Genomic DNA, 24,341 nt, shown 5'->3' with positions numbered 1-24,341 from the left:
CCTTTCGCCCTCCCCAGAGAGAAGTAGCCACTTTCACGATTCCTTTCTTCTTTTAACCCTAAAAAAGAAAAACACTCCATCACATGGTATACTAAACACTGTTATTAGTGATACATTCCAAGGAGTTGTAAGGATGTCCACAACACAGTTCTACAAGATACTTCCACACTACTACCAATAAGTCCCACCTCAACTCATGATATTGAACACAGGTACCTGACAACATCATCATGTAAATAACACCTATGAATGTAATAGGATACAGTTGAAGTTGGAAGTTTACATACACCTTAACCAAATACATTTAAACTCAGTTTTTCACAATTCCTGACATTTAATCCTAGTACCAATTCCCTGTTAAAGGTCAGTTAGGATCACCACTTTATTTTAAGAATGTGAAATGTCAGAATAATAGTTGAGTGAATGATTAATTTAAGCTTTTATTTTCTTTCATCACATTCCCAGTGGGTCAGAAGTTTACATACACTCAATTAGTATTTGGTAGCATTGCCTTTAAATTGTTTAGCTTGTGTCAAACATTTCGGGTAGCCTTCCACAAGCTTCCCACAATAAGTTGGGTGAATTTTGGACCATTCCTCCTGACAGAGGTGGTGTGACTGTGTCAGGTTTGTAGGCCTCCTTGCTCGGACACACTTTTTCAGTTCTGCCCACACATTTTCTATAGGATTGAGGTCAGGGCTTTGTGATGGCCACTCCAATACCTTGACATTGTTGTCCTTTTTTGTTGCCATTTTGCCACAACTTTGGAAGTATGCTTGGTGTCATTGTCCAATTGGAAGACCCATTGTAACCAAGATTTCCTGACTGATGTCTTGAGATGTTGCTTCAATATATCCACATAAATTTCCATCCTCATGATGCCATCTATTTTGTGAAGTGCACCAGTCCCTCCTGCAGCAAAGCACCCACACATCATGATCCTGCCACCCCCGTGCTTCACAGTTGGGATGGTGTTCTTCGGCTTTCTCCAAAAAGTAAGATCTTTGTCCCCATGTGCAGTTGCAAACCATAGTCTGGCTTTTTTATGGCGGTTTTGGAGCAGTGGCTTCTTCCTTGCTGAGCAGCCTTTCAGGTTATGTCGATATAGGACTCGTTTTACTGTGGATATAGATACCTTTGTACCTGTTTCCTCCAGCATCTTCACAAGGTCCTTTGCTGTTGTTCGTTCATCTTTAGGAGACAGAACGCGCCTCCTTCCTGAGCGGTATGACGGCTGCGTTGTCCCATGGTGTTTATACTTGCGTACTATTGTTTGTACAGATGAACGTGGTACCTTCAGGTGTTTGGAAATTGTTCTCAAGAATGAACCAGACTTGTGGAGGTCTACAATATTTTTTCTGAGGACTTGGCTGATTTCTTTTGATTTTCTTTTGATGTCAAGCAAAGAGGCACTGAGTTTGAAGGTAGGCCTTGAAATACATCCACAGGTACACCTCCAATTGACTCAAATGATGTCAATTAGCCTATCAGAAGCTTCTAAAGCCATGACATAATTTTCTGGAATTTTCCAAGCTGTTTAAAGGCACAGTCAACTTAGTGTATGTAAACTTCTGACCCACTGGAATTGTGATACAGTGAATTATAAGTGAAATAATCTGTCTGTAAACAATTGTTGGAAAAATTACTTGTGTCATGCACAAAGTAGACTTGCCAAAACTATAGTTTGATAACAATAAATTTGTGGAGTGGTTGAAAAACTAGTTTTAATGATTCCAACCTAAGTGCATGTAAACGTCCGACTTCAACTGTACATGTGGTTAAGTGCAGTCCTCACCTGAGTGTCTGCCAATCGTGCCCCTGCTGTTGTCCTCCTCCATCCAGGCTTTGGGGTTGGTTCGGTGGGGTGGTGGGTCCAGGCGGGTCATGGTGAGGTGGGTTGAGCGGTACCGGAGAGGCAGGTAGTCGTCCTCTGCACTGATGGAGCCACTGAGATCAGCGTAGACACTCTGGTCCCGACAGCTGGAAGAGGAGATAGTGATATAATGTTGGAGAGAGGGAGAGGAGGAGGGAGTGAGAAAGTATATATATTGTCCCTCTAGAATCGCAATATAGGGCTCATTGACTACTTGGTTTACAAAGCATGCTCAATGAGCTTCTTGTTTGACGTTCTTCGTACCTAGTTCGTAAATGACATTTCCCCCCTGCAAAATACCTAAATATAAAGCCCAATGAAATGCCAAGTCTCCAAAGATATCTCAACACAAGTGCATAGAGTGAACAAACATTATTTTGTACTAAGCTTCTATCTCAGACACACACTAGAGCCAATAGATTCTGAAGAGAACCTGTCAGTGCTGTCGTCGTCTCCGTCACAGATGTAGAGGTCACAGTCAGGGCTCAGGATGCATAAGAAGCTTTCCTCGTAACCCAGCTGATCTCCGCTGACATCACAGTAGCTGCTCACCACTGACAGGCCATCAGAGTCCTCCTGATAGGTCAATGAGAACACACATACCACTCATAACATACGGCAAACAAAAACAGAACATCAGACAATAGGTGACTTAATGTATTGAAGTGTAATACCATGTTAACTAGAACTTTCTGCAATTGTCAGTAATTCTGGTTAAACGAAATTCAATGTCCATTTTCACAAAAAACAAATAGCAGACACTGACAAATACTGTTTGTACTATGAGAGAAAAGCAAACACTGACAAGATAAGACAGTGAGCAGCCATATAAACTAAACGTTTAGTTGGAACTAGCACAATTTAACTCACTAGGCCTACAATGCCTCATTCATTTACAGATACATATTAACAATGAACACAGGTTTAACACAGTCATCATTATCAAACCTGAACGCAACACTTCCAAGTCTCTCTTTATAGATTAATTTCCATATGCGGAAGTTCATGAATAGTGTCTCCCCTCTGTCTCACTCTTCTGTTCCTCAAGACCTCCCTCTCATACTCACAAGTTCTGTCTGTCTCTCGATTAGAGTTACACTGTTGTAACTTTACCTAGATTGTAGTTCTCCTCATTATTATTTCATAGAAGTTTTTTTCTTGACATATACAACCCTTCTGGGTTGTCTTAAAATACATATTCTCATCTTCAGTTTGACTTGAATTAATGGCAATATCAACAACAACTTTATAATATTATAGTACAAGGTAGGTATACAAAAGATATTGCAATGTAACACAGCAATGAAAAGCAATGAGATAAGATCTGACTTCCACAAAATGTATATTTGCCTAATTTGTGGCGATCAGAGGCAAAACAAGGAGAGTGCTATGCTACCAATTAACAGTCGTGGCCTCATAAATGAATGCGCCTTTGCAATGACATACTATGTGTAGATGTGGGCCGGCCGGTGCTTTCTGTAACCTGCCTTCATGTATAATGTTACCAGTGATTCCCAAAAGGGCAGTAAATGATCTCCCTTCATTCATTTGTAATGGGAGCATTCTCTTCACCGCCCTCTTCGTATCTTTTTTCCCTCATACGTTCCTCCTTATTCACTACACTCAACACAGGGTCATGCCTCACCAACGTCTGTTACTGAGCACTTTGTAGTGAATTCAGCACTGGGTGTTACTGGTTAAATGGAGTAGCTTCCCCTTCCGGAACGAAAAAGTCTGCTAGCCAAAGTTTAAGTAGACTCAAAGTCAACATTACCACTCAGCCATTTCCCTTACTTCCTCTCGTGTATTGATCCTTGACTGTCTGACCTCAATGTATATCTGACCCTTTCCATGACTCCATATCTTACCTTCCACCTGTCTGTATAGGCCCAGATAATTACTCACCACTCTTCTAGTCCCCTCTCCCTCTGTCTTGGCACTGGTATCCCTCTCCACTGCCTGTGGTGCTGGTGGAGTGGCTTGCCCTGGCTCCTTCTCCACTGTGAGGCTCTGCTGTGGTGTTTCGGCTGTACCCGTGCCTGTACTCGTTCCAGAGTGTAGGTGCTTCTGGCGCAGGCAGTCGTGGCAGCGGGAGGAGTCGAAGATGTTGGGCTGAAACTTGGGACAGATAAGGTCATCGCCGGAGAGGGGCATGGCGCGGCAAGAGGTGGCAGGCGCTCACTCATCGCACCCCTCAGAGATCACTGAGGAACAACACAGGCTGTAAAGGCAGATATAACCAAACACAGTATTTAATAATGAACCTAAAACACCACAAAGTAGAAAAAGGTGGTTGTAGTAAAACAGTAGTACCAGTAGTACTTCAGGAAAAATTGTAGATTTCAAAAGAATATACAGTAGTCCATGAGGAGAAAAAAACAGCTAAAACCCTTTCAACATTTATATGAAATGTACACAGTGTAAGACATTGATGGGATATTATTGCAGCGTAGCTGTAGTCGAGCTGGAAGCAATGCTGTAGCATATTTGATCCACAAGGGTCATTATTTCATGGTTAGTGTGATAAAACGGAACAGTTAAGCTAAGTGAAAACTAATTACACACAAGGATATAGTGAAACACAATACAGAAAGGAAGATAATAGAAGTCTTTCCAGCATATTATTAATATAATTACTAAACGTCACTGAAAGCACTTGGTAACATCCCAATTTAAAAACATTTCAGCAATAAAAATCTAAATACAAGTCAAAGTCTTGAATAATTCATTGCTAGATTTCTTAATGTATATTATTTTCCATTGAATTATTCTCTCCTGAATTTGAGAGGAAGAGGTTTTCAACGATACCTGACAGAAGAGTCCTCAGCCGTCAGTTAAACTGAGAATATGCCATTTAGAGAAAGATACTATACTGTCCATCAGACCCCCGGCACATGCCTCTTCCTCTGCTCACAATCCCCCTGAGGCTCTTACTCTTACATGGATCTGATTGGCTGTTCCGACAATGGATGAAACTGATGCACTTCTGACTGCCATGTTGGCTCTGCTTAACTTTACAGAGAACCTATCAGTCTGCCAGATCTAGAACCAATATGGAGTCAGTTGCATGACAGTTACTCAATTGAAGGTTGTATTAGATATCATGAGCTTTAGAAAGCAAAATGAACTGCTTGTGACAGATGGCCCGCGTTAGCTCAGGTTAGTGTAAATAAATAAACACTGCTAAGGTATGAGAATAGCATACATTAAAATCCTTGATTATACAGCATTTCTTGAAATCAATCAAACAAATGAGGGCATAGGGGTACTATGTCTAGAAATACACACGTAAAGATCTATTCTCTGATGCTCTGAAAAGGATGTTGACTGAGGAGTCAGGTTTCCTATCAAACAATAGGCTATAGAACTAGAGGGATTCACAAACTATAGGTTTATACAAGGATATAAACGCTACAAAAATATTAAAGCAAGTGATTCGTATATATTCTTTTCTTTTAATCAAACTTTGAGCATATACACATTGTATGAAATACAACATTACCAAAGCAGTTAGCATATAAACAAACATGTAGAAAGGAGAGAGCCTAACACAGGAAACAGACAGGTCGTGTCCAATTGGTTAAAACAAGGCAGTGTTTGAAACGGCCGCTCTGGATCGAGCAGACATTGGCTTTCAATGAGAATGAATATGTGCAGTTTGTGTATTTGTGATTTTGTTTGCTCCGTAGACTTTCCAAACTGGTACCATACAAACTCTAAATGTCTATCATGGCTGCTTAGGATCCTGATCAAACAAAGAGGCCAGACAGACCCTTACATTGCAAATCTATTTTTTCATAACTCTCAGTCCTTGTGATGTACCCTCTTCCCAGTCAGTCTGCGTCTTTGTTTCTTGCTGGTCCTCCCAACTCTGTTCTTCTCAATTCTGCCCTTCTTGTCTGTGGCACCTGGCTTCTTGTCTGTTGGCCGGCCTCGTCCTTTGCCTTCCTGCTTCCCTTTCCTGCTTCCCTTCCGCTGCGTCTGGTGAGCGTGGAGCGAGGCGTTCAGTGAGCAGATTCTGCAGAGAGGGAGGAGGGGGGATAATAACTTGTGAGAATAACTTGCCACCACAGTGCTCATATTGTTATATAGGCATCATATTAGACTAAATTAGCTGTCAGAACTGAATACAGAATGAGAATAGAACAGGAATTGGGGGCTCATTACTATTCATTAGCAGGGCATATAGCACAGTTGTTGAGGAATAATGCAATTTGCATAAATTATTACCCGCTTTTTAAAATCCTCCAGTGATTATGACCATTATCAATAACACATAAATGTTATTGATAGACACGTCAAATGACACATTTTCATTTTTTAGGATATGAAGCCACACATTGTGCATTCAAATATTTTAAATATTATTGACAAGGAAAGAGTACAAGGGTTTTTCATTAAATGTGAGTGAAGATAAACACAACATACTTTTTATTGAGGATGGGATTCCCAGATTTCTTTGGCATTGGGCCCATTTTCTCCTGCTCCTCCACCACCTCCTCCTCACCATCCTCAGTAACCTTCAAAAGAAAATGTACAGTTTGAATATCTTTCAGAGAAACTATTTCAAAACAAGGGACGTGGAAATCTGAAACAAACGCTTTACCTGATTGGTTGCTGGTGCAAAGAGGCTGGCCCCTGTGAGGTCAAGGTCACTGATGGTAGTTACGGTAACAGTATGGTTGGGGTGATCGTACTGTACAGACTCGGTTGTGCCCGTTATCACATCCTCCAATTCATCTTCTTCATCATCATCATCCTCATCTGTGGAGAATTAACCATAACAATAAGAGTAAGTAAGCAGATGAAATGGATTCACACTACATGTTTACTTCTGGTTAAACCTGAAATCGCAGACAAGGGCAAGTGAAGGCATCCAACAATATTCTGTCAAGCTTGGCTGACATGTTTGATTATTTCGCTCAAACTCACCGAGAGCCTCTTTTCTTTCCTGCAGCAACTTCAAATACTCCTTGTGTCTCTGGAATTAAAGAGTAAATATGATTCGTGCCCCCTTCTGTCCACATTGTTAGTATTCCCTTCATCAAAAACGCTACTAAAGTAACAAGTTTTACACACCATGTCTACTTAACACTTAAATTACATTTTGTGCCTTCTCTTAGCCGGTGTTTACCTCTTCTTTGACTCTCTTCTGCTCCTCCTTTATCTTGTTCTGGATTTCCACCACTGCTGCTTTCCTCCTCTCCACCTTTCTCTTGTGGAATCCTGTGAGATAATCCCTGCAAGAGATACGATAAGTCAAACAGATGAGTACATTCATGACAAGTCACTTGTCGTCACTTTCTTGCATTCACCAATACTTAACTACTGACAGGATTAATGGGAACTTGGCAAACCAATTAGAGGTGCACTAAACACATTTCTCAAAGACAGAGGCAGGATGATGTGGCTTATGATTCTCTATCAACGATGAAGGCATATCATACAAGCTGACCATGTAAATGAGACCTACCTAGCAATCTAGCTAGTTTAGCCAGAGATGCTCTATAGTTAGCTAACGTTAGCTTGCTATGCGTTGGGACTCCTGTGCTGTTTATAATATGCCAAACTCACTGTCGCTCGTTATCGTTGAACATGACCACACATTTTTCTCTTTTCTTAGATCCAGGTTTAAATTTATCATGCTTCCCTTTTTCCTTTTTGTTCCAGTTCTTCAAGTTTTTCATTTTGAGAACACGTGAGCTTGTTTTTCAGCTGGCTTTTTGCTTCAGAATATCCTGCTTTGTATGTGCATCATACAATGTGGTCCGACTGGGACAACCTCCCAAGCACTTTGGTTCTTTGAAATTGTGCTCAGTTCTAGAAGAGTAATTGAAAAAAGTGCATCGAAATTAAATGTTAGTTATTCAGAATTCTGATGCAAGTAAAATAACATTGCCGTGCATATATTAAACATTGATAAGTGAACAACTTTAATATTGCAACGATATTTATGGACAATGTGTTGAAAATACAAAAAGCAATTGGCTGCTATCAAAAATGTAGCACTGTTGAAACCAAAGCCTACCAGGGTGGAATAATCTGTTTGGTGGACACTGCCTACACCAGAGCAGTGTGAAGTAGTGTGAAGTTGAGCAGTGTGAAGTTGCAGTGCAGTTTCAAACAGAGACCACTTTCCACTCTGAACATGACACCGGGTAGTCAAATACTGGGAGCCACAGTCTGCTGTGACATTCCTACAGATTAATACAGAGAGCGAGTCTGGAGACACAATAGTTATTTCTACTGTGGGGAGTGGCTGTAAGACACCACTATTCAGCCCAAGTCAAAGAAAAGATTTCAGCAAGGGGAGATGGAGACAGAAAAGTAGGGCACATACATCATGAGCTCAATAATAAGGGCAGGGACTGAGGAAGAGGGAGCCGAGGGGCAGAGAGAAAGAACCAGCAACTAGCTAAGCAGGAATAGAGACCAGTAAAGTGTGGGTGGTCTTCTTCCCCCACCTTCAGGTGGATAAACAAAACCAATGTAGTTTTGTTGACCAGCCCATTCACTAGTTCCAGTGAAACACCTAAATAAGGATCAAGATGAGTGTGTGAGCGTAATGCAGAACACTAACATTGCTTTGACAGTGTTCTGTCTAAAAACATCTTGTTTTGGCAACATCCTTTTTACTGTAGCATCCCTACTGCTTGGCATTTATAGCGATTTAAAATAAGACACGAACACACACATTCTGTCCATGGCAATCTTTTATTAAAAAACTAAATCATACATATAAATCCAGAAAACAATACATAGAGGAGAAAACATTAGATTAGATATTTTGTAACATTAGAAATCGTAGTAAATCCATTCACTGTAGATGGTTGGTTGTGCAGCACGTACTAGCCCACACTAACCTGTCTGATCAATTCAATCTGAAATAACGGTGCAGATACAAGGGACATGGTTGGGTAAATTGACACCATACAGTGGTGAATACGGCTGGGTTGAACTGGAAGACATGCAGTAGGTCTTTCTCATATTAGGGTAAAGTGTAAACACATTTCTGTGCATTGGAGTTCATGTCAAAAACACTACAATGTGCCAAATATTGATGACCTATAAAACTGCCATACTAATTACTTGGACAACAGTACTTCCTGCATAATTAAAAAAAAAAAAAATGTTTAAGTCACTCCAGCAGTTTATATCCCTAGGTTGCCTTGACAATATAAAACAATGAGGAAACAAGATTGCTAAAAATAAAAAAAACTGAGCATGTATAATATTACAGACATTAAATAAGAAAATCAGAACTCAAAGATGAGAATGACGAAAGTGACAAAGTCTAGCCAACAGACAATACAGTTAAAAGCAATTGGACAGATTCCACAATGATAGTTCTGACACTGAAAACATAACAAAATAATTGTTAACTACATCAAGGCCATTATGCTCGAGAGCTTCCCAATCAGATTGGTCAGAATCAACCTTACTAGTGACAGTGACCGAACTGTTTGGTCAATAACAGTCAACTCACCCCGGCCCCGGGCTGGTGGCCAATACACAAACCATTTAACCTTCTAAGAGTTGATAGAACCTTCTTTCTACCCATTTGTTTCCCCTCTCGCATACATAAGAACATCCTGCTTCATTCTATTCAAGACAGCTGTCTCTACATGGCTACAGAATGTACAATCTATATACAATCACAAATGTGATACTGTGTATGTGACTGACTGCGCATATATATATGTAAAGAATTGGGCTTTGATTTTCCATTTAGGGTGATGCTCCAATCCATGAACCTTTTTTCTTGTTGAAAAATGAATGGCACTTCTCCAGTGCTGGCCCATTAATATTGCACTGCTGAGTCTAAATAAAGCTGCTCTGTGTATTGTACGACTACTGTAAATTGTCACCATGCCAACTGGTGTGGTAATACAGTATATTGCGCTTGAGTACACTGGCATTGTACAGTCAATGAGGTAGACATAAATAGATACTACTCTGCACTGTACTGTGAGAAGCAAGTTATTTTGAATTTTACAGTAGATGCTAGAGGGTGACTATCATAGCTAGAATGCACTGAAGCCACAGTCGGTCTCCTTGCGTTGAACTATTGTATTGGGCTGTCAAAAATACATACATTTTAAATGTATCATTGTGAAGCTTGGACGTACATGACATTTTAGCATTTAGCATCTAGAACTTGTGGAATGCCAGTGCATGTGCAGCCCGTCATCTACCTGTGACATTACAGCTCTGTAAAAAAGCTTAAGACACAACGAGCACAACCTCTTGTGGATGAAGGTCCATTCATCGCGGGGCAAAACTCAAAATAGCTGTTGGCTAATTAGCCAACCAAAGAGAGAGACTGAATTGTATGTGGATGAGACCCAATGGCAGCCATTTTGACCCTTTTTCCCTTTGGGGCCTATAAGCAGATTCTCTCTACGCTAAGCAGTGTTAGCAACATTACAGTGTTAGCATTATACCAGTGAGCATGTGAGAAACCATGTGCAGTGGTCCAGTGTATGGGCTGCATTATATACATTCTCCTTCTGTGAGGATATGGGGGTGTGTTTGTTAGGCCTGTGTGACATTAAATATGACACTGCCAGAATGTTAACCGTAGTCAATGTTCAGGTTGGCAGTGTGAAGATTGAAGGTCCCTTTTGGTATCTCTCCTGTATAGTGATATGTCCATGAGATACGACTGTTCGCGTTGTTGACTATTAGATGCTATGTGGAAATGGCTGACTAGTAATTTATCAGTGCTATGTCTATAGGGCTAGGTGACTGTTCTGGGATCTGTATGAGTGGGCTAATTTCTAATATGTGGTGGAGAATAACTCATCACTCACCACTGATCGGGATTCTGAGTGAGTAGATCACAAGTCAGGGTTAATATGTGTGGGTCTAACTGATTTGAGATCTGTCTGAGGGAGAATCATCAGGAGGCCGCGATGGTGGTGCCCCCGCTGAGGCGGAGCAGGATCTGCTGGCAGTCCTGTAGGGAGCGGCGGTCGCCCACACGCTCAAGGGTGCGCTTGGCCTCGGCCAGCAGGCGGGCGCGGTGCCCTGGTGGTGTCAGCAGGGGTAAGGGTAGGTGGCGGCATGCCAGCAGGATGGCATGAGCCCTTTCACGCTCACCCAGAACACAGTCACCCTCAGCTGCAGGGCGGAGGAGGAGAAGAGGGGAGGAGGAAAAAGTAAAGAGAGTAGGTCAGTACAGTTGGAAAGCACTACATTTGTTTTAATTTGACATCAAATAACATTTGATATCAACTTCAAATGGTATCATTCATGATAATAATTGAAGTGTGGGTGTCCTTACCCGTGGTGTATCCAGGGGTGTTGGTCCTGCGTCGGAGGCTGTGCTCCAGTAGCTGGTGTGTACGGGTGGGACTGGCTCCAGCCATCAGCCTCACTGTGGTCTCATGCAGGAACACCTGGGAGAGGACAAGAGAGGGAACATACATCATTACACCACAGATAGCCATGAATAATCCATGAATAATCCAGCAGGTCTGAAGCCCTAGTTACCTTGTGTTGTGCCTGTCTGTAGCATTGGCCCAGCCTTCGCAACGAACTCAGGTCCCGCTGGAATCCCGCCAATTGGGAGCTAGGGGCGGGGCCTGGCTCTCCATTGCTGCTGCTTCCTCTTTGCCATAGGCTGGTCCTGAGGGTCAGCAAGAGGTCACAGACCAGGAGCTCCACCCCCTTGTTATAGGAAAGACAACAGTAAGGCAGAAATAAAACATATAAATAAACTGTTGAACTACGTAATAAATGACTACACAATGAGAAACTAAGAGGCATATGGGACAGTACATGCACCGTAAGCAGTGTCTCGACCTGGATATGGTGTGTTGCAGGTGCCTGCAGATTTGGGAGGCCTCTGTACTGCACTGCAGACACATTGCACTGGGCTGCAGGATCATGCAATGCAACTACAATGCACCACAGCCACCCCCTACCACCCACGCACTACTACTATACCTAGCTAGAGTCCGCTTGTACCTGTGCTTTTGTGAGTCAAACGAGAACCCATGCAACGGTCACCATGTGCAGTATATGTTTGTTCATGGTGTGTATGTGTAATATGACCAATGAACACTGTGAATCAACCAAACTCCATTACAACCTTTACTGCATGTATATACACAAAGGTTAGGGTTGGTTCAAATAGAAATCACAGAGAGTGCATATTTTCACTTGCATCCCAAACACCCGCATTTTGGGAGAGTACCTTGTTGAGCCAGTTGCCAGACTGGGTGGACAGGGGAACAGAGATGCTGGTGCGCAGGTAGCTGCTGGCCCTGTCGCAGTGAGACAGACAGGCCACCGCCCCCTCTCCCTTCAGAGGAGACAGGCTCATCTGCACCGCCTTACACAGCAGCAGCACAGCCTTGGGCAACGGATGACTGCAGGATGACAGGGAAAACAACATAGGATTATGGCAATGCTTCTAATGTCCTTTACATACACGCCACTGGGACCATGCTCCCACACTTCCAAGACATCTACTGAAAACGGTGCATGAAGAAGACCCGCAACATCATCAAGGACCCCACATACTCCAGCCACGAGCTGTTCACTACGTTACTGTCAGGCAGACGGTATCAGAGCATGAGGTCTGATACCAACGGGCTCAGAGACCACCTGCTCTTATACTCCACACCTTAGCACAACTGATGTTACCAGACTCTTATTAAGATGACTAAATACTGCATAATTTAAACACTTGTCCCTGAATCCCCCCTTCCCCAAACATGTATAAATATTGGACACTAAATTGTACCTTCCTGTATTATACTTATGCTAAAATGTTTATTCTATTCTACTGAGCCATTTACTTTATATTCCTATTCTTATCTTTTATTATTTCTTATTGTTGTTTTATTGTCCAGAAGGAACCTGCCAGTAACAATTTCTTTGGACGGTGTACAGTCGTGGCCAAAAGTTTTGAGAATGACACATTCATTTCCACAAAGTTTGCTGCTTCAGTGTCTTTAGATATTTTTTGTTTTGATGTTACTATGGAATTCTGAAGTATAATTACAAGCATTTCATAAGTGTCAAAGGCTTTTATTGACAGTCACGTGAAGTTGATGCAAAGATTCAATATTTGCAGTGTTGACCCTTCTTTTTCAAGAACTCTGCAATCCGTCCTGGCATGCTGTCAATTAACTTCTGGGCCACATCCTGACTGATGGCAGCCCATTCTTGCATAATCAATGCTTGGAGTTTGCCAGAATTTGTGGGTTTTTGTTTGTCCACCCACCTCTTGAGGATGGACCACAAGTTCTCAATGGGATTAAGGTCTGGGGAGTTTCCTGGCCATGGACCCAAAATATTGATGTTTTGTTCCCCGAGCCACTTAGTTATCACTTTTGCCTTATGGCAAGGTGCTCCACCATGCTGGAAAATACATTGTTCGTCACCAAACTGTTCCTGGATGGTTGGGAGAATTTGCTCTCGGAGAATGTGTTGGTACCATTCTTTATTCATGGCTGTGTTCTTAGGCAAAATTGTGAGTGAGTCCACTCCCTTGGCTGAGAAGCAACCCCACACATGAATGGTCTCAGGATGCTTTACTGTTGGCATGACACAGGACTGATGGTAGTGCTCACCTTGTCTTCTCCGGACAAGCTTTTTTCCAGACGCCCCAAACAATCAGAAAGGGATTCATCAGATAAAATGACTTTACCCCAGTCCTCAGCAGTCCAATCCCTGTACCTTTTGCAGAATATCAGTCTGTCCCTGATGTTTCTCCTGGAGAGAAGTGGCTTCTTTGCTGCCCTTCTTGACACCAGGCCATCCTCCAAAAGTCTTCGCCTCACCGTGGGTGCAGATGCATTCACACCTGCCTGCTGACATTCCTGAGCAAGCTCTGAATTGCAATTCATCTGATCACTCTTTATAACATTCTGGAGTATATGCAAATTGCCATCATACAAACTGAGGCAGCAGACTTTGTAAAAATTAAGATTTGTGTCATTCTCAAAACTTTTGGCCACGACTGTATACCAGGTGTATCTCGTACATACAATTAATAAAACACACAAAGTATACTGACTCGAGGGTATGGAGAGCTCTGGGCATGCGCTCTGCCTCTGCCAGCAGCGACCTCACAGCGACATCATCTCCTTGCAGCCAATGGGCAGCAGCCTTTAGGACCAATGCCCACCAGCGACTCACTGGGTCTGCCACTAAGCAGAGATTACATGACAACATTAGACTTCAACTGTGGCATCGAGAGGTCAAGCAAAAAATGTTCACGTTATATGGAATTAGTCAATTATGTTAATCATAAAGAGTTTCTTTAGTGTTCAAGATACATATGAGAAGAATAAAATCTATACACATTCACAGCCTCAGATCATCTCGTAGGAAACAAAGATGAGATAAATCTGTAAAGAAATCTGTCCCACACAGAACATGGTGTGGTTCACACTAACGTGTGCATTCCAGTACCTGGCATGGTGGTGTGATTAGGTGGGGCTGGGAAGGGAGGTGAGGAGGACTCCTCTGTGCAGCTGTTCAATAGCTGGAGAAACTCCAAGGCACTGGAGAACTCCCTGAGAGAGAGAGAAAAGAAAACAAAGTAAAGTAAACAATTTGCATAGGTAAACAGAAGAGTGACTGGGCACCGTGAGGACCCTGGCCTTACCCCGAGTCGTTCTTGGGCTTGTCTGCCTCCGTGTCAGTGTGGGGCTGGATGAGGGAGTGCACAGCTCTCTCCAGCAGCTTCTCACAGAAACAACGATGCAGCTGGGCGATGGGGTCAGCTAAAGGAAGAGAGAGAAAGAAGGAGGGAAAGATAATTAAAAAGGCCCAATTGCATGAGGGCATTTCTGTATACACTATTAGCTCTTCCGTCAACTTTATTGTTCATACCTGGGTCTCTCTGGGAAGTGTACACGCCCTCTCTGCTCTCAGACTTCACAGACCAATCACAGCTGAGAAAGAACTGCCTGCCCAATGGGGTGAAGAGCCAGTGCAAACAGTCAGGGATGGGCTTGGAGTCTGATTGGCTGGCCACACCCTCAGCACAGCTCAAAAGGTAACCCTGGGACACAGACATGTAGGGAAAGATGACAGTGTGTGGATAGTATCAGAGATATCATTACCATAGCAGTAATGGAGGGATGTGGAGGATTAGTAATGGAGGATGGAGGGATGCCCTGAGACACTCACAGGCAGGCAGGAGAGGTGGTGGCCCAGTACAGTGCGCAAAGCTGTTGCCGCGGTGACATAGATATGGGCCTGCTGGGTGGGGGCCATCTTGCTTTGGGCGCTCTCACTGAGGTTGACGGCACTCATAGACAGAGACAGAGCCCACAGGCCACTGCTCTGGGGTAGCTTCCCTACACACAGAGAGAGAGAGAGAAGTTCCAGACAGAGGATGGGGTACTACTGTGTTATGTTATCGTGTTTACAATGACAAAGGATACTGACCTAGGCTCAATGTTCTAGACTATTCAGTGTTGTCACCTGTGAGTTGCAGCTGGCTCAGCCTATGGTAGACCAGAGCTGCGTCCCGGGAGCTGGTCTTGGACTCCTCCCCCTTGTGCTTCCCACCAACCTGGCGAACCAGCCAGCCCAGAGGGGTGGGGTGATGCAGACAGTAGCGAATTAGGTTCCAGGAGAGGGAGAAGAGGAGGTCCCAACTGGTGGTGGGCAGGGCTCTGGTCAAGACTGACAGGCAGGTTTTCAAACTGGCCACGGCTGCTGTATAGTCACCCTGTAGGAGTGGAGAGGTGGGAAAATCTATATGAATACTTATGGAACTTGGCATTGATGTACCTATAGATAAGAGATGGCTTTACCCAATCAGGGCACCAGTTTAAGAGATACTCAAACACAAGTACAGAGAAAAACAATAAGGTAGGGAAAATCCTACAGACATAAAGGGATGTGAACTCACTCTGTTGAGATGTAGGTCTGCTTGTTTACGCTGCCTCCAGAAGGAGACTGATTTGGGCGAGTGGAGGGGGGTGACAGGCTCCCAGAGGTAGAGGACCCTAACACAGCCCCACACTGCCCCAACACCGCTCAAAATCCACACCGTCAACCATGGCAACAGGCACCAAAGCCAGGTCGCTGTGGGAAAGAGAGGGAGGAGTCAGTATAAGATACATATACTCCAATACATCCTCAAAACAACTCCCAAACAGGAACTCTTACTGGGAACTACTACTGTTAAGAAAAATATTGACTGACTATAATAGCCTATCGTGAATGTATGCATGCAATAGGACTTGTATGGTCAGTGTAAGAGTAACCTAAAGGTCTGACCAAAGTTCTGGGTCTGGCTGGGTAATGAGAACAGTGTCCTGGAGGCTCCGTGTGCAGAGGTCAAGCTAGAGCTGCTCTGGGCCTCAGATCCCAGGAGAGAGGGCAGGGGGTTGAGGGAGAGGCAGAAGAAGGTGAGGGCGCAGAGGAGGAGACGAGAGCGATCCATCACTCCCACAGAAGAGGGTGAGCCAGGCTCACTCTTCACCTGAGTGAAGGAGAGAGAGAGAGAATAGTTCAACTACTATGTAAGTGTTCAACCTTTGCAACATTCAATTCAAACAATTTCCACACAACAACAAAAACATTACAGTTTCTTGACTATCATCATCACAGTACCTGCTCATGGTCCAGTAAGGGACTGCCAGGCTCGGAGTCGATGCAGTATGGAGAGAACTCACGAGGAGATCCTGATCCAGACTCTGAGGCTGGAGGTGACATCATCAGCATCTCTGGTTTCATCTCCACATCGTCAGACAGCACCACTGACTCTGACAGAGAGGAAGTGGGAGAGAGCCCAATGTGTTACGTGAACTGAAGTTGTGATGGATTAACTAGTAATAAATGGGGGACTTACTGTTCTTGCTGTTCATCTTGAGGGCCAGGTTCTCCTGCCGTAGTTTGTGGTTGACCTGCTGCAGGTATTTGATGTAGTCGATGGCTTTCCTCAGCACTCCTGACTTGTGCATCTGCGTACAAACACATTAGCAATGTGTCAGTGTACATTTGGTGAGAGTGCCCTATACGAACAAGTCCATTCCTCTGACTTCCCTGTACTCTAGGAAATACCAAGAGTCTGTGGTTTAGCATATAGCCTAATTAGGTTTCACATTCAAATTGTTCTAGCATGCTCCTCTGAGTTTCTATCAGACTTGGACCACAAAATAAAACTAAACCCACTGTTCCTGTAAGGTCAAAGATAGTCAATATTGGATTATTGTATCACTTGGTTTTCCTGACCTTAGCGTCGCCGCCCATGACCAGGTCTCTCAGCTCCAGGATCTTGTCATTGATGGAGGAGCGGTACCTCTTCTCGATGATGTTGTGGGTGGTTCTCCTCTCCCCCTCCTTCATCACCCCCCCTGGACCCATCACCATTCCCATCCCGTGGTCAATCACCTGCCTGTTCCCACCTACACAGTGGGAGGTGCCTGACGACAGCTGTTTGATGGGCAGCTTGTCTCCGCCACCCATCATGACAGGCACAGTGGTCAGGATGTTACTGCCCATCAGAGTCTGAGGGAAGAGTTAAGGTAAAAGTCAGTGGTGACATATGAAACAGCTAAGATACTGAGGGGGACAGAGCAGAGAAGCATGTTCAATGGAATTCTTTTCTCATCTCTATTTAAAGTACTTTTCAGTACAAGTTCAGGATTAATCTGGGTCTTCGTGACCGTCCCCATTAGACCCTGAGCAGAGAGAATAGAAAGGGAGAGAGCGAAGCAGACAGATAGTATAGAGACCTACCGGTACCTGTAGAGTCTGTGTCTGGATAGGATGGGTCAAGGTGGTGATCCCAGGGTTCTGCATGGTGGACAGAACCTGTGTCCCATCAGGTTTCAGGGTGGTCAGAACCAGATTCTCGGTCTTCAGAATCTGAGGCTGGTGGACCAGAAGCTGAGAGAGAGCAGGGACACTGGATCAGTTACAACCAGTGATGCCATACACAACACAAGGTCTATGGTTACAACATGCTAGGATCTGCACGTATTTAGAGAGACTTTATAAAGATTGGATGCAGCTAGTTTTGATTAGGGACTCAAACATGGTAAAGTATGAAGCTTGATACTCACGGGTACCTGTTGAACCTGCTGTTGCATGGTGTGGACTGTAGGCGCGGTGGAGAGAGTCTGGATGGTCTGGCCCGTCTGCAGTAGTCTCTGGTGCTGGATGGTCATGGGTTGAACCTGTGGTGATGTCATTATGCTCTGCATCTGCGGTTGGAGGACTGTGGGAAAAAAAGAGAGGTATGCAGTATGGATACATTATCAAAGAGCACCATTCATATAGAAAAGCATGTAGGACTGAATATCTTCACATGATAAACATCTTTAAGTGCATTTCTAATGAATAACCACCGTTTCCCAGTGACCTAATCTTTTCAGTAAAATAAAAAAAAGTTGCTCTAACCTTGGAAGCTTGTAGTGGGACTCTGGTGGCAGATGACAGGGTTCTGGATGAAGCGGGACTGGCCACCGCTGGATGTGATCATCACCGTCTGGGCCTGGGTCTGGATGGGCAGAGCCTGGTTGTGGGTCTGGACCAGGGTGTGCACAGGGAAGCTATGCGTCTGCATGGGGATGCTCTGGCTGTGGACCTGGATGGTGGGTTGCTGCTGGGGCTGAGGCTGGATGGCCTGCATCTGGGGCCGGGGCTGGAGCAGGGGAGGGGCGCGGATATGATGCTGCCCTGAAGAGAACGTCTGGACTGGGGTCTGTGGTGGGGTGAGGGGCAGGGACTGGGGGGCCAGTGTTTGGGTGGGGGTGAGGGTCACGTTGCTATTCTGGTAAACTGTGGTAGTGGTCTGGGGTGTCTGTGGGGCTTGAGGGGGTGGGCGTGGGGTGGCCCCAGCACCGTTCTGTAGGGAGCCCGCAGAGGCCATCTGGTCCTCAAAGAGGTCGGGGAAGTCCCCCACCTGGTTGCTGACGAACTGGAGCATCTCTGAGGAGAGAGAATAATTCAAGGGGTTCATGAGTCTCTGGTTGTGGGTGAGCTAAAATGCACTTTATTCTTAGACATAAAATCATGTGCAATGGCAATTAATTGACTAGACAACAAATTTGACTTTGGCTTAGACATAATCCATTGGTTAATATGGCCCTCTAGTGAGGTAGGGCTTCATTGTTGCAGTCAAATCAAATTTTATTTGTCACAAGTGCCAAATACAACTTAACCAACAACGCAGTTCAAGAAATACAGAGTTAATCAAATATTTACTAAATAAACTAAAGTAAATCAAAAAGTAACACAAGAAATGCACATAACAATAAAGAGGTGATATACAGGGGATACCAAGTTAAACGTGCAGGGGTACAGATTAGTAGAGGTAATTTGTAAAGTGACTATGCATAGATAAACAGTGAGTAGCAGTGTAAATAGGGGGAGGGGTCAATGTAAATAATTTGGTGGCCATTTGATTAGTTGTTCAGCAGTCTTATGGCTTGGGGGTAGAAGCTGTTAAGGAGCCTTTTGGTCCTAGACTTGACGCTCCTGTACCGCTTGCTGTGGGGTAGCAGAGAGAACAGTCTATGACTTGGGTGACTGGGGTCTCTGACAATTTTTTGGTACTTCATCTGACACCGCCTAGTATATAGGTCCTGGATTTCAGGAAGCTTGGCCCCAGTGATGTACTGGGCCGTACAACCTGTCACAACTAGGGACTTTTCCAACGCCTTCAAAGGCCTGCCTTAAGGAGCTGGAGCTGGAGTTCCTAGCACTGCCCAAAATGATTATTTTTAATGTCATATAGAGTTTTTTAAAACAATCTTTATTAAGAACTGTCATTTTATTGTGAGGAACTGGAGTTTCATCTGACATTTTTTCAGTTTTGTCCTCGATTTTAAATTCAGGCTGTAATAAAACAGTGGAAATAGTCAAGGTGTGTGAATACTTTCTGAAGGCACTGCAGATTATTAACCTGCATTAGAAATTGGCCTTGAGTGAAGAGATCACAGGAAAGAGGAGAATCCACAGTGACCTTCAGTAGAGATTTACAACAGTGACAATGCTATTTACTGCCAGGGCAAGGTCACTGAAGGAATTAAGAGGTTTATGGAGTGGTGGCCTTGGTTTGATACACTGCTACTGTTCCGGCATTGAGTCAAGGAAGAGAGCGCCAGCTAATGCTTTGAGGAAAGCCTTCCAACGACTAGCCCTGAAAAATAACATGGTAATCTAGTACAGATGCCCTGAGAGACCATGAGAACGAGGTAAAAGAGCACCCTGGTAAGAACATTACTTCAGCTACTGGTGGAGTAGGTCTTGATCGTGGACAGCTGTACTGATAAGAGCTGTGGAGTTGAACGTGCAGTTTCAAACCGGTCTTGCAAGAAATGAGAGTATGAGAGCCTACATGTTGAAACTGTTTCGAACGCCCTCTACTGCAGGATGCGTTTAAGACTTGTCGATTTATCATAAGACCACATGGTGGCTAAATGTTCTCATGTGGTTTACCATTGTCTGGGGTGCATAACAAGCCTGTGATCAGTGGGAAGAGGGTGCCATTTCTCATTATTCAAATGACAGCTTTTTGTCCTGTTTAAAACGGCTGCTGTTAGCAATACTGCCAAAATCCCTTCTCTAATGACAATGTCAAAGACATTATACAGAAAGCATGTCCAGAGCATGGGCTTCAAAGGACTTTGGAATGGTCTTATAGATTCCACTGTGACAGGAGGAAAAAGTGTCCTGTAGGGACCTATGTATAGACAACGCTGCTAGAAGATGCGGGGTTAAAGAATATTCACACTTTTATCAATGAGGGGCTGCAACCTTGAACTCACACTTGCGATAAAGAAAGGCTAGACACCTAGGCCAATAAATGCATCGCATTTATGATTATGGGGACACCATTTATCAAAACGCAGCAGCCACAACTCTAAAACCCTTGGATGCAGTGTACCATAGCCTGCTTCGCTTTATCACAGGTGACAGGTTTAATATCACTGCATCCTTTATCAGAAGGTCAGCTGGACCTCAATTCCCGTAATTCCCTTAATTTCTCCTTTTCGTTTACAAAGCTATTCTGCACAAGCTTCCAACATCTCACTTCTGTTAAAGGAATACTTCGGGATTTTGGCAATGATGACCCTTTCCTACTTCCCCAGAGTCAGATGAACTCATGGATACCATTTGCATGTCTCTGTGTCCAGTATGAAGGAAGTTAGAGGTAGTAATGACTTGAAGTCTATGGGTATCTACTAGCATGCTAGCATTGAATTATCATGTGAGTAGTTTGTTTTCAGGGCACCATTGGGAATGAGACCCTGGCCTCAAATTGGCCTCCCCTGAATAAATAAAAGTTTAATAAATAATAACATTACTGTAGAGTAACATTACTATAATAACATTATGGGTCGATTGATGAAGAAATGGCTTATAGGGTCCATCTCACATTCAAAAAGGCTTGGAAAAAAATAATAAGAGTCTAATATTAATCATTTATTAGAATTGTCTGCTTCATCGACCACACCAAAGACAGACTCACATGCACATGCGCACAGGCTCCACAGGGGTTTTGCTTTCAGAGGTGCAAAACAAAACAGAGCCCCAAGCCAATTGTGACACAAAGAACTAAAACTGTCAAAACTGGGACATTTTCCTAGGGCTGCTCAGAGCAGAGAAAATAGGTTATGTAACCAGAGCAGCTATTGCATTGGGAATAGTGGGGCCAGGATGATACCAGTATCACTCCTTAGTATTGTGGCAAGGAAACAAAACACATAGCGGATTTAACTTATTTAGGAAAACAGCCCTAATGTTGGAAACAAACATCTTATTGAATTATTTTCCAAGCCTTGACACACTATATTTCACAAACAGCAGGATAGATACAGCTATGCAGAGACCTTCTGAGGGGATCCTTAGTTCCAAGACTTAAATAGCCTAGATCTTATATAAAGGTATCATTAAAACACAAATTAGTTTCTAACCTATAGAGGAAAACAAAAGATTATACAGTCGCCCACCATCAAACTATTTAAGAGCTTTAGACTACATCTGGGTACCCTTTTTTTAAAGTTTCAATTGCTACCCAATCATTTCCAATTTACCGATATGTTTTCCTTTACATAGGTATAACATCTGACCAATTCAACTTACCAGATCTTTATTGTGGGGAGGAGTACATTTTTCATAAATAATTTAAGACTAAATTGAGTTAGACTCATACACAACATTCTCCTTTTAACATTATTTTGTTATACCCAAGTCAAGGGGTCATAACTCTTTGCATACTTCTCTTTTTAACACTAAAGAGGGATTACATAGCATAGTCCCCGGGTTCTCTTAGTTCCTGCACTGCAATGGGTCCCATTTATCCCATATTGTATGACAGCGTCACATCATTTCGGTGACTTAGCATTCAGTAATTGGAATCTGGTGACCTACGCTGGTCAATTCTGTGTCCAAAGCTCCATCCTTTCACAGTGTGCCAAGGGTAAAACTGCTGTTTTGATAAGATGGGAACGGTGATGCTATCTCCATACTGAGTCAATGTGCTGAGCCTATGAATGAGCAGGGTGAAGCAGACATGTTTTCCAGTCAAAAAACAGAAGGGGTATTAATGATGAGCCAGTAGACAGTGAGTCAATTTTTTCTCCATTATTGATGAACAAACCCTCAATGGTATGACAGCCAGGAGAGGGGTAGACAAGCATGACAAAAAAACATCTCAGAACAAAATGTAATGAAGAATATAGATAAATAGGAAACAAGTCAAACTAGGCTAAAAAGCCATTGGGAAAGTATAAGGAACTTTTTGCCTACAGGTAATTGAATGACACAGCTCACAGTTGAGTCACACTCAGTTACATTTGAGGAGTTGTTTATTCACACGCACACACTAAACTGTTGCATGACCACTGTTCTGTAGGCCAACCACCCATTTAAAATATGCTTGAATCTTCACTGATGTAAAATGCGATTGCAATATTAAATCAGTGACGCAGAATCATTTAAGGAAACTATTGTTTAGAAATGTACAATTGTGGAGTGCTAAGTGTATCTAAGTATCCTATGCAACGCCCCAAAATAAAGGGTGAACAAGTTCCAATCCTATGGCATCCACAATAGTTTCATGGTTGACGACACTGTCCTACTGCCAATATTTGACACAGACAGAAAGTATATCATTATTTATATACTCCTTTAATGTGATGTGCACCATAATTAGCTAGTCTAAATACAGTACCTATATGTAATTGTAACCAATTGACTATCAACAAGCGGGCTTGCTTGACACATGATACAAATCACCACTCCCGGCCTTACCGCGACGACGACACACAATACTGTCAGAAAGCAGAAATAGGACACAAACTTTCGTGGACAAACACACAAAATAATTCCATATTCTCTCATCAATTATGACATAAATAGTAACTCACCATCGATGTCGCCCAGTGTAAATTCGTCCCCTAGTTCTGACAAAGTCGGATCCATATTTTCCATGGTCGAGATGTACTCCCCACTAACGTTACTGTCCATAATAAAATTCAGAACTTCGCCTCCCCGGCTTTAACCGGAGGTTGCTGAAGGAAAGAACCAAGATGTCCAGAGATCTTTGAAGCGTTAACAACGCATAACGTCACTTTATCTTAGCTCTAAGTTTATTAAACTATCAGAGGACAGGTAACACCTCAACAATGCCCCAGAGGCCGATTTCTATTTAGATAAACTAATTTAGACGTCGCCATCTTGTTTCCACTACTTACGTCATTTACAAACAGCGTTTGTGAACCAGGACGACTCCTGATTGGCTTAATCCTGGCTGTTGTTGTCGTGAGACCAGGCACCATTGTCCAATAGAAATTTCACATTTACAGTGGCCTGATAGTACGTCAACGATCAGAAGCTTTCTTGAAATTTGCATTAACTCCGCCCAAATATTTTCTTTAAAGAAAGAGCCTATCCAAAGAGATTCACCCTAATAAATATTTAATTATATCTGACTTTATATATGAGCCCGCCCCATCTGAACAACATTATTAACGTTCTGGCTATCCCCAGATGTTAGCCATACCTACCATCAGGATGTGAATTACACAATAACAATTTAAAAGATCACTAATTAAAAATTCATATTCTCACGTTTGTGTGAAAAAAAAATCCAGTTGTTAGACGGTATGAAACTGACCTCAAGTATAAATACTTTAGTTACATTTTGTAAACACAAGTAACATTTTATACAGATTTTCAAAAAAGTCAAGAAATACTGCCTTGTTTCATAAAAAAAAAAGTTGCTTGTTGCATGACTGTTAGTATGTCAGGGACTGGAGTGTGATATCAAGATAAATGAAATAGTAACCAGTGCCCACCGCACATTTACTCTGTACCGGTACCCTCTGTAAAAAGCCTCGCTATTGTTATTTTACTGCTGCTCTTTAATTATTTTTTACTTTCATTTATTTTGGAGGTATTTTTCTTTAAACTGCTTTGTTGGTTAAGGGCTTGTAAGTAAGCATTTCACTGTAAGTACTACACCTGTTGTATTTGGCAC

General features: G+C 43.1%; 2 protein-coding genes across 5 annotated transcripts; both read right to left on the bottom strand.

Moving 5' to 3' along the window:
- Nucleotides 1–5,308: 5,308 nt before the first annotated feature.
- Nucleotides 5,309–7,955, bottom strand: LOC110538341 (nucleolar protein 12). Its single transcript, XM_021625094.3, has 7 exons — nucleotides 7,902–7,955; nucleotides 7,448–7,693; nucleotides 7,008–7,113; nucleotides 6,806–6,854; nucleotides 6,480–6,637; nucleotides 6,302–6,393; nucleotides 5,309–5,891 (listed from the first exon to the last, which is right to left on the bottom strand). Exons 2-7 carry the CDS (start codon nucleotides 7,558–7,560, stop codon nucleotides 5,678–5,680), a joined length of 732 nt encoding a protein of 243 aa, XP_021480769.2. The 5' UTR covers nucleotides 7,561–7,693; nucleotides 7,902–7,955; the 3' UTR covers nucleotides 5,309–5,677.
- A 613-nt stretch (nucleotides 7,956–8,568) lies between these two features.
- On the bottom strand, nucleotides 8,569–23,599 carry LOC110538342 (sterol regulatory element-binding protein 2). 4 transcript variants are annotated; one of them, XM_021625095.3, is made up of 19 exons: nucleotides 23,230–23,599; nucleotides 18,254–18,784; nucleotides 17,917–18,071; nucleotides 17,591–17,740; nucleotides 17,084–17,359; nucleotides 16,701–16,812; nucleotides 16,463–16,614; nucleotides 16,127–16,331; nucleotides 15,756–15,931; nucleotides 15,323–15,572; nucleotides 15,026–15,195; nucleotides 14,726–14,897; nucleotides 14,499–14,616; nucleotides 14,303–14,406; nucleotides 13,905–14,037; nucleotides 12,075–12,249; nucleotides 11,369–11,545; nucleotides 11,160–11,274; nucleotides 8,569–10,996 (listed from the first exon to the last, which is right to left on the bottom strand). In XM_021625095.3, the coding sequence occupies exons 1-19, from the start codon at nucleotides 23,327–23,329 to the stop codon at nucleotides 10,776–10,778; spliced, it is 3,492 nt and encodes a 1,163-aa protein (XP_021480770.3). In that variant the 5' UTR covers nucleotides 23,330–23,599; the 3' UTR covers nucleotides 8,569–10,775. The 4 variants fall into 4 exon arrangements, with proteins under 4 accessions (XP_021480770.3, XP_021480772.3, XP_021480773.3 ...); XM_021625097.3 differs by having other exon boundaries at nucleotides 17,923–18,071; XM_021625098.3 differs by having other exon boundaries at nucleotides 17,597–17,740; nucleotides 23,230–23,588.
- Nucleotides 23,600–24,341: the final 742 nt, after the last annotated feature.

This window comes from Oncorhynchus mykiss, chromosome 12, assembly GCF_057628025.1.
Source record: "Oncorhynchus mykiss isolate SJ-2025 chromosome 12, ASM5762802v1, whole genome shotgun sequence".
NCBI classification, from domain to species: domain Eukaryota; kingdom Metazoa; phylum Chordata; class Actinopteri; order Salmoniformes; family Salmonidae; genus Oncorhynchus; species Oncorhynchus mykiss.
This window is presented reverse-complemented; position numbering and strand designations above follow the sequence as displayed.